The sequence below is a fragment of the Danio rerio genome, chromosome 12, assembly GCF_049306965.1.
Source record: "Danio rerio strain Tuebingen ecotype United States chromosome 12, GRCz12tu, whole genome shotgun sequence".
Lineage (NCBI taxonomy): Eukaryota > Metazoa > Chordata > Actinopteri > Cypriniformes > Danionidae > Danio > Danio rerio.
Window position 1 is genome coordinate 28,548,471 of NC_133187.1, and position 14,949 is coordinate 28,563,419.

General features: G+C 37.5%; 1 protein-coding gene and 1 long non-coding RNA gene across 3 annotated transcripts in view; one reads left to right on the forward strand and one right to left on the reverse strand.

Annotated features, from left to right (window-relative positions):
• The window catches only part of LOC141376810 (uncharacterized), a 100,661-nt gene that overhangs the window by 11,076 nt on the left and 74,636 nt on the right, over nucleotides 1–14,949 (forward strand). The window lies entirely within an intron of this gene.
• The window catches only part of zeb1b (zinc finger E-box binding homeobox 1b), a 101,451-nt gene continuing 88,455 nt past the window's right edge, over nucleotides 1,954–14,949 (reverse strand). Inside the window, exons 4-8 of one of the 2 annotated variants that reach the window (XM_021480009.3) lie at nucleotides 12,530–12,732; nucleotides 12,030–12,141; nucleotides 9,861–11,545; nucleotides 9,591–9,771; nucleotides 1,954–4,665 (exon numbers count right to left, since the gene is read on the reverse strand). In XM_021480009.3, the coding sequence (XP_021335684.1) occupies nucleotides 3,992–4,665; nucleotides 9,591–9,771; nucleotides 9,861–11,545; nucleotides 12,030–12,141; nucleotides 12,530–12,732 (2,855 nt within the window). In that variant the 3' untranslated portion in view covers nucleotides 1,954–3,991. 2 annotated transcript variants of the gene reach the window in all.

The window sequence follows — 14,949 nt, forward strand, 5'->3', positions numbered from 1 at the left end:
TTGTTATAAGCATGCAAAAATCTCATTCACCTTCATGACGTGTATTATGTCATTACTTTAAAGATTTGTTGACAGTCTTGTGAACACCCCTTCAAGTAAAGTGTTAGCATATGTGTGCATGTAGTTGAAGAATTACCCCTCCTGAATTATTAGCCTCCCTGTATATTTCTGAACATAATAGTTTTAATAACTCATTTCTAATAACTCATGTATATTATCTTTGCCATGATGACAGTAAATAATATTATACTAGATATTTTCAAGACACTTCTATACAGCTTAAAGTGAAATTTAAAAGCTTAACTTGGTTAATTAGGCAAGTTACAGTAAATGGTTTGTAGGGCAGTGGTTTCTTCTGTAAACAACCTAAAAGAAAATATTGCAAAAAAAACCCAAAGGTGTGAATTAGGACTACAAATTAGCATAGTACTATATATTAGAAAGGAAGTGAAGTTGGAGAGAGGGGGGATGGGGTCGGGAGCTAGGACTCAAACTTTATATGCCCAATACTCAGGCTTTTGGTGCTGACACATTAATGTATTTTTGTTTATCATTTTTTGTTTATGTTTTTGCTACAGTATAGAGGCACTTACCTGATTAATACAGTTATGCATTTAGTACTTGGGCCTGGAATTTCTTTTGGCAAACTGAACTTCATATTTGACATAAAGATCCTCATAAAATAACTTATAAACTTCCTAACACTGATTACCATCCAAACCGTGGAAATGCTGACAATATCAAACCATTTCATTTTGCTTCACAATAAGAATTGAAGAGCTTTTCTACAATAAATACAATCAACTTGAACTGTGCTTGTTCCACCTATAAAACTGTTTATTAAAATCAAGTGTGCTGAAACGATCCAAGTAAAATATTGATGGGAAAATCACTGTGGCGTTAATCCTCAAGCCTACGCTCGGTGAAATCCAGTGCTAGGCTAAAATGAACATGATTTTTAAGTAAAGGCTAATGTTTTGAGCACAGATGTAGGCTATTTGTATTTGATTGTGCTATCCGCTAAATTTCCCAGGGGATGTTCTGTTCTCTGCTTCCACTCTTGGCTTGTTCCTGTGCTGTTGTCCATCAGCTTTCAGCTACCGCAGGAGACACAGGGCTCTCGTTTCATTCTGTGTGCACACATATCCAGCCTAAAGTGTGTTTTTCAGAGTGTTCAGCTTAAGTCGGCATGGCAAATCTACAGTTTGATAGATGTTTAAAGACAGTATATTCAGAATTTCCTTCTAAAATTGCATTAAAAATCCACATTCTGCTTTGAACTACCAGACACAGGACGTCAACATGATGTCTTATTGACATTGTACCCCATGACGTTTGTTTGGAAATGAAAATTGGGTTGACGTTAGAACCCATCGCCAGGCCGACATCTATGTCCAACCAAATATCAACGTCTAATTATGTTACACCATGACGTTGTGTGGAAGTTACCACTATGACATCTATCAGACGTTGGATTTTGGTCACTTCCCAACACAACCTAAAATCAACCACATATCAAAGTCTAATCATGTTACACCTTGATGTTGAGTGGACGTTGCCACTATGACATCTACCAGATGTTGGATTATGATTAATCTAACCTAACATTAACGTCTTATGATGTTGTGTGCCTGCAGGGTAATTCTAAAAGTTTGACACTCAAGAATAGCTCAGCTCAATGCTGAGCCTATTCTCTATACAGCATCACACATAAGATCATTTTCAGACTTTAGTCAGATCATAGATTTATGTTTTGTTGCATTAATAATTCAAAACTCTCCATCCAAAACCCAGCATGGCAACCTGATCCTAATCAATGCTTTTCGTTAGTGCTGAGGGATTGAATACAAAGTGAATGTCTCGGTTTTTCACTAACAAATTCATCATACATTGTAATTAAATATGAAGATTTGTATCTCCTGTAAAGGAAATATGCTAGAAAAGCTGTACATGTTGAATTCTTGAAGTATTTTATTGTGAGATGGGGATTCATTAAAAAAACAAAGAAATGAAAAACGATCAAACAAAAAAGCTATCACTAAAAAAGGTTAAAACAGGGACATACAAAAGACTGTTGCCTCGATGTAGACAAAGTTACAAATTGGCACAACCGGAAATAATAACAATAATAAAAACAACACACTGATGATGTTTTGGCTTCATTAAAAAGGGCAGCACAGTTTCATGGCGAGGGACAATCTTTCGATACAACAGCAAAGACTCATGCGTGTATAGCATACAGTTAGACGTTCAGTAGCTTCAAAGTATAGTGGGGTAAGAGACAGAAACATGAAAGTGACATGTAAAAGGTAACAGTTCTGATATACTTTAGGGGTGTGTGTTTTTTTCTGTTCTTCAAACGGTGCATTCAGAAACTTTGAAAATAATACTTTTTTCAGTTTTAAAACACTCGAAATGCTGGAGTTTCGCCCCCAGCTTTGAATTCATTTATCTTCGAAATTATTCTTCATACTAAAATATATTATTGTATTAATACAAACTACAGTATTGTACACTACATTGTGTAATAAATAACCATAACGAAAATACAAAAATAAGACACATAAATATAAAAGGTCTCTAAAACTAAAAATGTAAAGTTATAATGGTGAGGGATGGGAGGGATAATACTGCCTTTACTGAAAAACAAAACAAACAAACAAACTTACACAATGTTCACTGAAACAAGCAACAAAGAAACTTCAATACAAACGAGACAAAAATTAATACTGACAGGTAAAAAGGCTGACCCAAAAGAAACTAAAAGTGAATTCTTCGTTGATCGTATCTGCCTACATTTGTTACCTGAAGAAAAAGTGTCGTGCAGCTAAAGATTACAAGAGAAACAAGTGCACCAAACAGGGGAAAATACTTCAAGGCTGAAAAAAGAGCGTATTTTTTTTTCTCCTTTTTGCTTATCGATCCTCTTTCCTGAATTCTTGATGCAGTGTAGTCCTTACTGGATTGATTAAAAAAAGAAAAAGAAATAGGCAGTCTTGTCCTTCACTTAGGACTAGTGGTTTAGGTGCAGGGTTCCAAAATTTTGCTACCAAAAAAACGAAGACAGCATGAGCCCCACGCGAATGTGCTGCTTCGCAACGGCGTCACAGCAACGGCACAGCACTGTTCAATGGCACTTCCAACATGCATGTTTTTGCATAAGGGTGGATAATGGGTGGGGAAGGAGCTGATGGCGATCACCGTCTAAAACCAGCTGTCCAGGATTACTAAGGTTTTTCTTTGATGTCTTGGCTTCTTTTAGGGGATTCGTGAAAGCCCTCCCACCATTACCACATCAATCTTTTAACATTTAAGGCTCACAGTTCGTTGGGAAATGAGACGATGGACAAATGGTGTGCTAGCGAGCGCTAGCGTGGCTTAAGGAATATCGTCTGGGGCACTAATACTGGAAGGTAGACATTAAACAACACAAGGCCCACATAGGTGTTCCGAAGGTAAACTGGGAATATGGTAGTGCACAGGATACTCTTTTAAATGCAAGAAAATACTGAGTTTTGTTCATTGGCAATAAAAACGTATAGAAATCTCTCTCTCCCAACTGTACAGCTTCTGAGGGTAAACCGAGAGTGACAAAAAATTAGTAATACTGATAAAAGAAATTGACCCAAGGCGTTTTAGTAATAAAACATTATTAGCCAAAACGTGTATAGCTTTCAGTTCATATATGCGTCATTTTTGTTTTTGTTTTTTTGTGTTAAACTTTGCATTTGTACAAACCATACTCAAACACAGAAAATTGTCTTTATGTGGAAAAAGAGTAACTCTTTTGTATTTTTCAGGCACACCTGGGGGTTTATACACAGTAGTGGGTTTAAATGCAGCGCAAGAGCGTCACGCACTCTTCCTCGTCTCATTCTCCTCTTAACACAGTCAGTTCTCAGGAAGAGAGAGAAACATCTGCTGAAAGAAAACGTCTTTTTGTTGGTTCCTTCAAATTAGTAACTTTGTAAAACACCGTCGTAAGGAATCTTCATTTCACATCTCCATTCATAGCGGCTGTGTTTCCTTCATGTTCACCAATGTTCTTATTGTCCCCTGGGGTCTTTCTTTCTGTCATTTCCTCCGTGTGGTCACTGGTGTCCATGGCATCCTCCGACGTTTGCTCATCCTCTTCGTTTTCATCCTCTTCACATTCATCTTGCATCACCACGACTTTCAGCGTCTCACCCTCACCTTCCTCATCACCATCTTCCTCCATCCTCTCCTGGTCTTCATCTGCTCCCTGATCGTCTTCATCTCCCTCCTCTCCAATCTTGACTACCTGAATTTCATCCTCGTCAACTAAGCTCCCTGAGCCCATCTCGTCCTCCTCCTCGCTTTCATCGTCCCTTGTACTGCTCCCCCGCTCATCTGAGTCCAGGTGGGATGGAGGCGAGGTCGCTGTACTGCCCGTCTGAGGCTGCTCCTCACCAGGATTGTCCTCTTCTTCCACTCCTTGGCCTAGCCCTTGGCCTTGAGCCTCTTTCTTACAGTAGGAATATCTATGATTCATGTGTTGTGAGTAGGAACCAGAGTGGGAGAAGCGTTTCCCGCACTTGTCACACTGATAGGGCTTTTCTCCAGAGTGCAAGCGCAGGTGCTCTATTAGGTGGTGCTTGTGTTTGAAGGCCTTGCTGCAGATCCCGCATTCATGAGGCCTCTTTCCTGCAGAAGATCAAATTGCACTTCATTAATGTTTATTTTGGAGTACTTTTCTGATTAAAAGAAATACAAAGTGAAATACAATAATCAGATCCCCTAGTTTTTCACGATTCCGCCATTGCTGAATCCAATGCAAAATCACAAAAAGTAGCAAATTTTAGTGATCCTGCAAAATTCTTAATTAAACGTGAAATAAAAAAATGTAAATAATCTCATAAAACATCCAATTCCAAACCATATAATCACATTATATTTATTTAAGTTTGCAATTTATTGTTTTACATGACTTATAGATGTTGCTTACGCAGCGCCCGTGATGTATTTTAGTGTCTCTCAAAAAATGACATGTCACACAATTATTACATTACATAAGAGTGGGAGGAAATGTTTTGCAGCCTGTGCAGTAAGCAGACGGGGATGAAGCGCGAGTTATTTACATGTGAAGTCAATGCAAAAATTGTATTAGGCATCCTGTGACGCGAATTGGGTGTTTTGTGCGTTTGATGCACTTCAGACTGCAAAAGAAAGTGGGAGCAAACATCTAACAAACAGAGCAGTGGAACGGAGGAAAAACAAAGCAGCTTACAAAGATGGAGATTGGTTCAAGGATGAGGGCCGTTGGACATGACCAGATTAAAGGACATTATTTTTGCTTTACATGTATGGCTAATATGATTTACATCTAATCAATAAATGATATCGTTTAACTCTTTCCCTGTTGTTGACGAGAGAAAACGATTTCCTCCTATTGACGAGTTTTACGGCAATCCGTGTTTTGGGTGTATTACGGTAGGGGAAGCCCTAACGCATGTCCTGAGTGGGGTACATGATGTCAGATGCTCCGGGGAGTAAAGTAATAGTTCTACAACCTTCCTTTGACTTAATCCCTTCCGTTCTAGATCTAGTTTATGATCTTGTCTTGACAAGAGACCAAAATAAAGAAGCTTTATTTTTATGATTTGTGTCATTGTCATTGTGTCAGATTGCACACCTGATTTATTTATCGCAAAATTGCTCGCAAATTTCTGGGAATTAACTCTTTATCACAAAAAAATCACAAAAAGGGGGTTTGAATAATTACAGATGCTCTATTTATTTTAAATTCAGTAAAAAAAAAAAAGTTTGTATTGCAGGGTTCTGCTGGTGTCTCATGTACAATTGACTGTTTGCTGGATTGACAGGTTTTCCGACCAATCATAACTTTGATAATTTGTGCCTCTGTCACTGACCATCATTCTGTCTGACAGGAATCATAGTGTTGGCTGTTAACATGGTGAAAATGTGCTTTATAAGGGACTTGGAATGCAGACAGCAGCTACCCAGAAATGCTGGGCAATGTACAATTACATCTTTTCCCGAAACCTAGAGAAATGAATGAAATAAATACATATTCATGGACTGGCTCACCATCAATTTTTAATCCATGGTGCTGCCACTTGCTAAACAGATGACTTAAAACCAGAGGATATGAGACTTAAATAATCTTGTCTGTTATTGGACCAGGACAGCTTGCTTAACTGTATTTCAAGGAGGTGTGACTTGTGATGTTACAATATAACCAGTGAACTACCTGAGGACTAGGACATGTGAAATGAGCTATCTTATGGTGGTTTCACACCTAGACATTTTGGAACGTGTCTCATTTGTCCAGTTGGAGTGTTTTTTTTTGGCATATGTGAATCCAGCAATCCCAAGATCGCCTAAATGAGGTAGTCCCAGCTTGACTGAAATGAACTTTGGAGCAGATTGATTGTAGTGAGAAAGCAAAACGATCCAGGCTATATCACAGTGTATTGTGTCTATGTAGCTGCCATACATAAAACTAAATGAAGAGAGAATGATGAGTAGGCTAGGATGCCATTATTCCTACTGGTAAATGTGCATTACATGTCAAATATGAAAGTGAAAGCTTGCTGAAATATTACAGTGGGCTGTTTATGTGTTAGAAAAATTGACCGAAATGATAATGATTGATTATATTATTTTGTATTAGGTCTATTGTTTTGTTCATTTCTCCACTGACACCTTGAAAGAAAGATCAACATTGATTTGCTTCATGATCTGACTGCAGTCTTAATCTGTTATTTCTCTCTATAATCTAACCCTATAATGTGTCATTTTAAAGCACACACTTTTTTATATAGACCAGGGGTCGAGAACCTTTTTTCAGCAAAAAGCCATTTCTGTTTTTTTAGCAAATGCATTTTTTTAAAGAGCCGTTTGGATGTGTGTACAGTTGAAGTCAGAATTATTAGCCTTCCTGAAATATTAGCCCGGTTTATTCTTTCCCCAATTACTGTTTAACGAAGAGCAGATTTTTCTAGCACATTTTAAAACATAATAGTTTTAATAACTCATTTCTGATAACTGATTTTATCTTTGCCATGATGACATGATGATTAACAAGGTTAATTAGGTTAACTAGGCAGATTAGGATAATTAGGCAAGTTATTGTATAACAATGGTTTGTTCTGTAGACTATCGGAAAAAAACTAACTTAAAGGGGCTAATAATATTGACCTTAATGTTTTTTTTTTAAGTTAAAACTGCTTTTATTCTAGCTAAAATAAAACAAATAAGACTTTCTCCAGAAAAAAAAAAATATATATTATCAGACATACTGTGAAAATTTCCTTGCTCTGTTACACATCATTTGGGAAATATTTAAAAAAGAAAAAAATTACAAAGGGGTATAATAATTCTGACTTTACTGTATATCTCAAAATGCCTCTTTAAAAATGCATTTGCTACTGTATTACTATAAATTACTAAAATATTATAGTATTACTACTAATACTATGTTTTTATTATTGTTATTATTATATTACTATAAATAATACAAGTTTTAACAAAACCTTAATTTATGTCCATGCACAACTCAAAAATAAACAAATCTGAAGTCTATGAATGAAAAAAAGAACAATTTAGATTATTTTTATTTTCACCATCACCACTCATGAATGTTCTTTGAATTTAAGTTATCATAGAAACATAAGTTGATTGCCCTTTAATGGTGTCACAATTCAAGTTTATCCACATTGCCAAAAACAAACATTGGTCGAAATGTCCTTATACTGTTAACTAAGTTCTTATTGATTCTGCTGTATAAAATTACAATTTAAAAGGGGATTGTAACTGTATTTTCGATAGGAAACTGATTTTTAGTGATGGTTATGGTTTTTTAAACAGTAAAATAATATTGAAGGAAGACAGCTGGAGAGCCGCATATTTTGGTCAAAGAGCTACTTGTGGCTCGTGAGTCATAGGTTCCCTACAACTGATATAGACTGATTGATTCAATAAATAGATTTTTGCAAAACTTGACTGAAATGAGAAAGTCTGACCTCTCTTATTTATATTTGGTGACAATATCTGTGGGTGTCAAAATAAAGTGCACCTTTTCACTTATAATGCCTTATTGCTAATCATCATAAATTTAAATAATGAGGTAGCTGAGCAGAATCTGTGGGACTCTGAAAATAAACCCTGAAACTCTGAACATTGTGAGGAGAGTTTACTCGCACATGACTTGTTTTAACTGTTTTGTTTCGTTTAAATACTTTGCCGTGTAAAAGCGAATCGTATGAGGAACAAAAAATAACATTGTAACAATATTAATCCCTGTTTCAGAACAAAACAATCTACAGGTGTGAACGCATCCTTAAACTGCAAAGCCTGGAGACCCAGTTAAACAATGATTTTATCCTCAGGGTCTCTGATAATTTCATAGATGCATTATAGTTTTGTCTTCAAGATGACATCTTTTGCATGTGTTTTGTAATTTATGCTAGGTAATTAATATGTAACATTTTAACTATATTCAAATGAATTGAACTTCCCGTCATCATACTTATAGGTTATAGCTTTATTCATTTATGTCTTATTTTAGGTTACATTCACAAACTTAATATATCCCTCATATTTGCAAATTGCAGACCTCTCAATTCTAACAATTTTGAAAGAAAAACTGGTCATGCGATTTATTTTGTGGACCAATAGAATCCTGCTTTGTTTTAATTTTGTATGCAGTACTAATTATGCTTATGTGAATGCATCTTTAATTAGTTAAATCTGTCACATCCACTTATTTAAAATATACTTTTTTTTTTTAACCTGGCTGACAAAGATGTTCCACAGTTTGAAATTGGAGTTGATAATTTATATAATTTGATCAATTATATGCATGCTTAAAACACAACTGTCACACAGCTGAACTTTATAAATGGTCCCAGCCACAAAAGATTATTGTAATTTCTACACAAAGCACTAAAAACCCCTCTACACCCAGCTTTCAACCCTGGATCTTTAAGGCATTAAGGACTGCATTACATGTTTTTATGTAGCCATGGACAATAAGACCAAACAATGAATCAAAACAAGCTGTAGTGCACAAGACAGGCCAGTTCCACTAAGGCCTAGAAGTTTATAAACTGTGGCTTCAAATGAAAAAGAGAGAGAGAAAAGACAGCAGAAGTTGTGGTTTAAGACGCTGTGATGTCATTTGGATGAGTGCTGCTGGATTTTTGGCCAGGTATCTTAACAGCGAGAGGTGACCTGCTCTTGGCTGTGCAAACTTTTTCATGTTTTAGAGCAAAAAAGGGAGGAGGAGTGTAAATTACTAACAGAGAACTGATGCAACAGCCTGGGTTCGGTGCGAGAAGGTAATGTATTTGGCTAGCAGATGAGGGGAAAATAAGTCACCGCACCCTCCAGCACGTGTAATTTAACAGCGGTTGGAACCTAAAATTCAGTTCTGCTCCCTGTGTAATAGGTAAAATTACTGCAATACAATGTACTCTGTCATAAATTCCCCTTCAATATCACTTCAAATCATATTTTTATGAAATCTCAGCGTGTATGAAGAAACCTGTGTATAATTTCAGGCTTAACTGCTTTCTTTATCATCTATCTCTATATGAGAATCCCACCTGTGTGTTCATATTTATGGCGGAGCAACGAGCTGCTCTTCTGGAAGATTTTGTCACACAGGTCACAGGCATACAGCCCACTCTCCGTCCTTTTCATCTTCTTCTTGGTCGGCCCTGAGTCTGAGTCTGTCTGTTCTTCCAATATAGAGGTGGCCTCTGACCCCATCTCCTGTTTTTCCTCCTACATCATGAGAGAAAGCATATCATAGTATTTAAAAAATGTAACAAAGTATCCATACCCAGCTAAAGAATGTCTATTTGAGTCCTCACCTTGATGCCATTGACATGTAAAATGTTCTTCTGTGGTGTGTCGGTCCCTGCCGGGCTGGAGGATGTAGTGGTATAACTGTAAGTCAGCTGCGGGATCAGGATGGTCTGTTTAGTGGTGGTAAGTGCACGTAGACATTGCGCCTGTCCCTGGTCAGTGATAGCCACTAGGGTGGGCAGTTGAGTGGTCATGATGTTTATGGGATTGGCACTTGGTTGGCTGGCATATATGGCAGCATTGGTGCTTGCATTACTGAGCAGTTCCTTCTTTGTGCAAGTCAAATTCAGCGGCTCCTCTTGAGCCGAGTAAACAGTGTTAGCATGACCGCTAGCCACAGAGGCTGTAGTAGCGGATTTTGGTAGCGACAGATCGAGAGGTCCCTCGCCTTCCTCAAGAGTCCTGGCTGGGACAGGACCATCAGCCGATAGGTTTAGTGGTGAAGGGGATGCAGGGACACTCTCGATTCCATTCACACTGGCTGCAATGCCCTCCGCTGGGCTACAGCACTCCCTCTCCTCTTGCTTCTCTGAGTTAATTTGCTCATCTAAGTCTGGTTTGGGTGATGCACCTTTAGTACCATCCAAATCCACAGGAGTGGTTTGCTCCTCCTCATGCTGAGGTGAAGAAGGGTCTATGGAGATCTGTCCCAGCTGCATCTTCTCAAACCACTTTTTCACCACCTCTGCTGGAAGACTGACAGACTCCGATATCTTTGCCAGCTCCTCCTTAGTGGGTTCATTGTTTAAGGCAAAGTAAGCCTTGAGCAAGGAGAGAAGGTTCTTCAGAGGAGGCTGACCAGGACACAGTCCTTCCAAGTCCATCTTCTCCTCAAGATTTTTCCCGTTAATCCTATGTTCATCTTTACCACAGTGCTTAAGTAATATGTCATTGTGTAACATGCTCTTCTCATCCACAGTGAGGGTGGTTTTGTCCCTATTTGTCTTTACTGTAAGGTCCTCAGGCAGCTTCTGACCCTTGCAGACCTCAGTGTTCGACCCCAATGGTTCCTTTTTTGGACTTTGAAGGACTGCTTGGGCTTGGGATGGGTCCAGACTATAGTTGATGAAGATTTTAGCATTGCCATCCTGATCCAAGATAGGAAGACTAATGGCTTGGATAACTTGCTGGGTAGCTTGGGCAATCCCTCCTGCTCCTACAATCCCCGTCCCTGCTTGTTGCCCCTTAGCTTGTGTGCTTTCCAGCACTTGCCTAATGACATTCCCATCCACTGCCACCTTTAGCACGTTTTGTAAGTCCCCCAGATTGATGCTGATTGGGGACACCAGTCCCACAGTTGGAAGCACAACAGCCTGTACGGCACCCTGGAGAGGGGCTGCTGCCCCACCCTGAAACATGCCATTTACGCCTCTAGCAGATGGGGCCACTACCACAGGCTTGTACTCATAGTCCAGCGGCTCAGACTTGATCTGTGTCAAGGGAAGCTGCTCTTGAAGGGGTTTGCTGTTATCCAGTTTGTCTCTTACTTGGACTCGTGCTGTAGGGGAGGAGGTTGGCAGGGACGGGGAAGAGCACTGCGGGGTCTTGGCAGCCCCTGTAGCAGGAGAAGGTCGTGGTCGTCCATTTACTGAGATGAGACCAATGCACTTCTTACTGCTTATGTGGGAACTGTAGGAACCGGAATGAGAGAAACGCTTCTTGCAGTTGGAGCATTCATAAGGCTTTTCTCCTGCACAACACAAAATGAACAGATGAACCAACACTTGATGTATTTCAACTTAACTCTATTGTTTCACTGTTCAGAACATTTTTATAACAGTTTTTTTAATAATCAAATAAATGTAGAAATATAATAGGCAGTCCTCAGAAGAAACTACGACACAGAAAAAGCATTTTTTTTCCTTCCAATAAGTAAAACCCATAAAAGTGTGCAGTATTTAGATGAAAAACTCTTAAGAAGCCTTTGACAGTAAGTACTTGAAGTTCTTTGAAGTAGTTGAATGCCGAATTGGCCTAAAATTTTGGTACAATGAAGTAAACAACTGCACACATACAGTATATGCATGCTTGCAAACACACACACACACACACACACACACACACACACACACACACACACACACACACACACACACACACACACACACACACACACACACACACACACACAGATTCAACATACACTACTCTAGCAAATTTCGAGCAGTCCTCACCACTGTGGATGCGCAGGTGTTCTTTCAGGTGGTGTTTGTACTTGAAGGCTTTGCCACATTCAGTGCATTTAAACTTTCGATTCCCTCCTCCACCTGACTGAGTAACATGCCGCTAAAAAAAACACACAAGAGAGAATACATTACACTTGAGCGAACAATACTGCTGTCATGTTTTTGTAAGTGCACTTAAATCTTCAAATGGCCATTATTTGAAATGCATGCATGGTTTAATTGCTTAACAGCATTCATTTATACACTTTACAGCTTTTAATGTTGTCCTGTATGTCTTGCATGAATGATATAAGCCTTGTGAATTACCCATGTGTTAAACCCTGCTATTTTGAGTCTGTTTTTTTATCCTTAGATTTCAACATTATAGTGTTAAATTGTAACCTATTCCCGCTAGTTGGCCCCTTTGAACACTTTAGCTTTAACGTAGTTAACCAAAATATCTCATTCAATTACATGCTCACAAATATTACAGATTAAGTGCAGAATACCTGTTCTCGGCCAGCTTTGTGTGCGGTCATGTGTCTGTCCAGCTGTGTTCTGTAGGCAAAGGTGTAGCTGCAGAGAGAGCAGCTGAAGTTGTCCTCGCTCTTCTCGTGTCTGTATTTAATGTGCTCCTTCAGTGAGGTGTAACGTTTGTAGCCACGAGAGCAGTACGGACAGGTGAGGAGCTGAGAAAATGAGTCTGGCGTGCCTGAGAGAGAGAGAAATGAAATGAAGAGCATATTAATGAGTAGAATTGAATATGATAATTTTAACACTCTCCTTTTCATTTCTTAATATTCATATTTCTAATAGGAAACTATACAATGTTACATTTGTGCATATACATTAGATTAGTCCGTACTGAAGCCAAATCTGAAGCTTATCTAAAAAAATAACTTACGATAACAGTCCAAAAACTAGTACAGTCAAATTTATGTTATTAAAGAAAAATATTAAATACAAATTTAAAAAAGAGGAAAAATCAAGCGAAGCAAAAAAATTAAAATATATGTATTTTTAATTTAGTTGAAATTTTTTTGTAGTTTTTGCAGTATTTTGCTTGAAATTAATTGTATTTTCTTTCAATTTCTATATTTGTTTGGTGACTAAAACATAATTTTAATAAATTTTTCTGTTTTATAAATCTGTTTTGTTTAAATACACTGAAATACATTGTCTATTTTCACCGAGGAACTGATACAAATATTCATTTTCAAAATGGGTGTACTCTATTATGCTGAGCACTGTGTCCGAAACATGACAAAATCTGTTGTTTATTGGTATTTGCAAATGTATGCAAATTAGCTTACAATTATTTACTCTATTGTTCAGATATTTCTGAAGATGTGTAATTAAAGAATCCCAATGCATGGATTTCTAGCATAGATATCATTTATTGCAATGTACTGTATGCATGAGTGAATATACACATTGATCAATTCGCTGAGGAATGTGAATATGAGAGTTAAATTAGATCTATAATGTGTGACATCTTCACATGCTGAAATGTCTCCAGCATGAAGAGCAGCAGCTAAAATGAAAAGAACTAAGGATTGGCAGCTGGTAACTTAAGGCATACCAGGGCAACGAGGGAAACAATTATATAGATTCACAATGGATTAAATGGAAACACAGTAAGCGAAAATATGCTAGTAGAGGCTGATAGAAAAGGAGCATAGATTACAAACCTGAGAAGATTTGACAGTACATTAAAATGGAAAAATGCCAAAAAAGTCTATTGAGTACAGGGAATGCTGGTGAGATACATTTTCTTTGATGTCATTGATGAAGACATTCATATGTTTAACTGAAATGCCATTTATAGTACATTTATAGTTTATATAAATCAACAAATTAACTACATGTCTACGTTTAAGGAAAGAATTTGAGTTCATTATCATTATCAAGATTTATAAAACATTTTTTCAATTATTATTCAAATGGAAAAATGGGCAGAAAACACCTGGAACGGTTTCTGTCCAGCTCTCACACAGGTAACATATTACCTGTTAACAGGTAACCTATTAACCTTCTCAGTCCAGTCAGGTGAAACGTTCTCTGTCACACAAACAGCAACAGGGACGTGAGAAAGTAGCTCAGGTATGGGAGATTTGCACAGGTGTTGCAGGTGTAAATGAAATCATTCCAAAGTCATTAGTGGTCTGTGGAAGAGAAGTGTGGCTATTGTACAGTTCCAAAGACTTGTGAACCCTTGGCTTCAGCATAAATTCATCATACAATTAGGCCTATATATCGATATATCAATTTATCGTATAATACTTGTTGATTACCTCATAAATGTTTGCCGTTGCGATATATAATTACAAATTCACCAATTTTACAATGATATTTACGTTTTACCTGACCGATGTTAAAGTTTTTAATAGGACATTTAATAGCAGGGATGCTTTGATCAGGATTTTTGCAGCCGATACTGAATACCAATTTCTTGTCATGGTGATCGGCCAAAGCTGATTACTGATTCAGATGCTTCAAGCTAATGCAAAAACACATTTTCAGTACAGGTCAAGTATGATACTTAAGTGGAGATCTTGCCTTACTTATTTTAGAGAATAAATTACAGATGTTGCTATAATTCCTTAAACATGTCACCTGAAACCATTAGTGTAGACATGTCATGGTCAGAAGAACAAAATAGAAAAAACTGATTTTAGAAATTGGTAAGAAAAATCACTAATAAAGCATTTTGGAAACATTGCAAATCATGGAAGAAGAATTCAACATGTCTAAATGAAGTTTGGAGCGCATATGGAATTAAAATGCACATCTATATACCCATTACTTCTTTACTTAGAGGAAATAGGTACCTAAACTACTGCTTATTACAATATGTATATTACAACAAGTTATAATATGAAATAGTAAAGTAAAAAAATAAATACATTAAAATTTCCCTAATATTTCC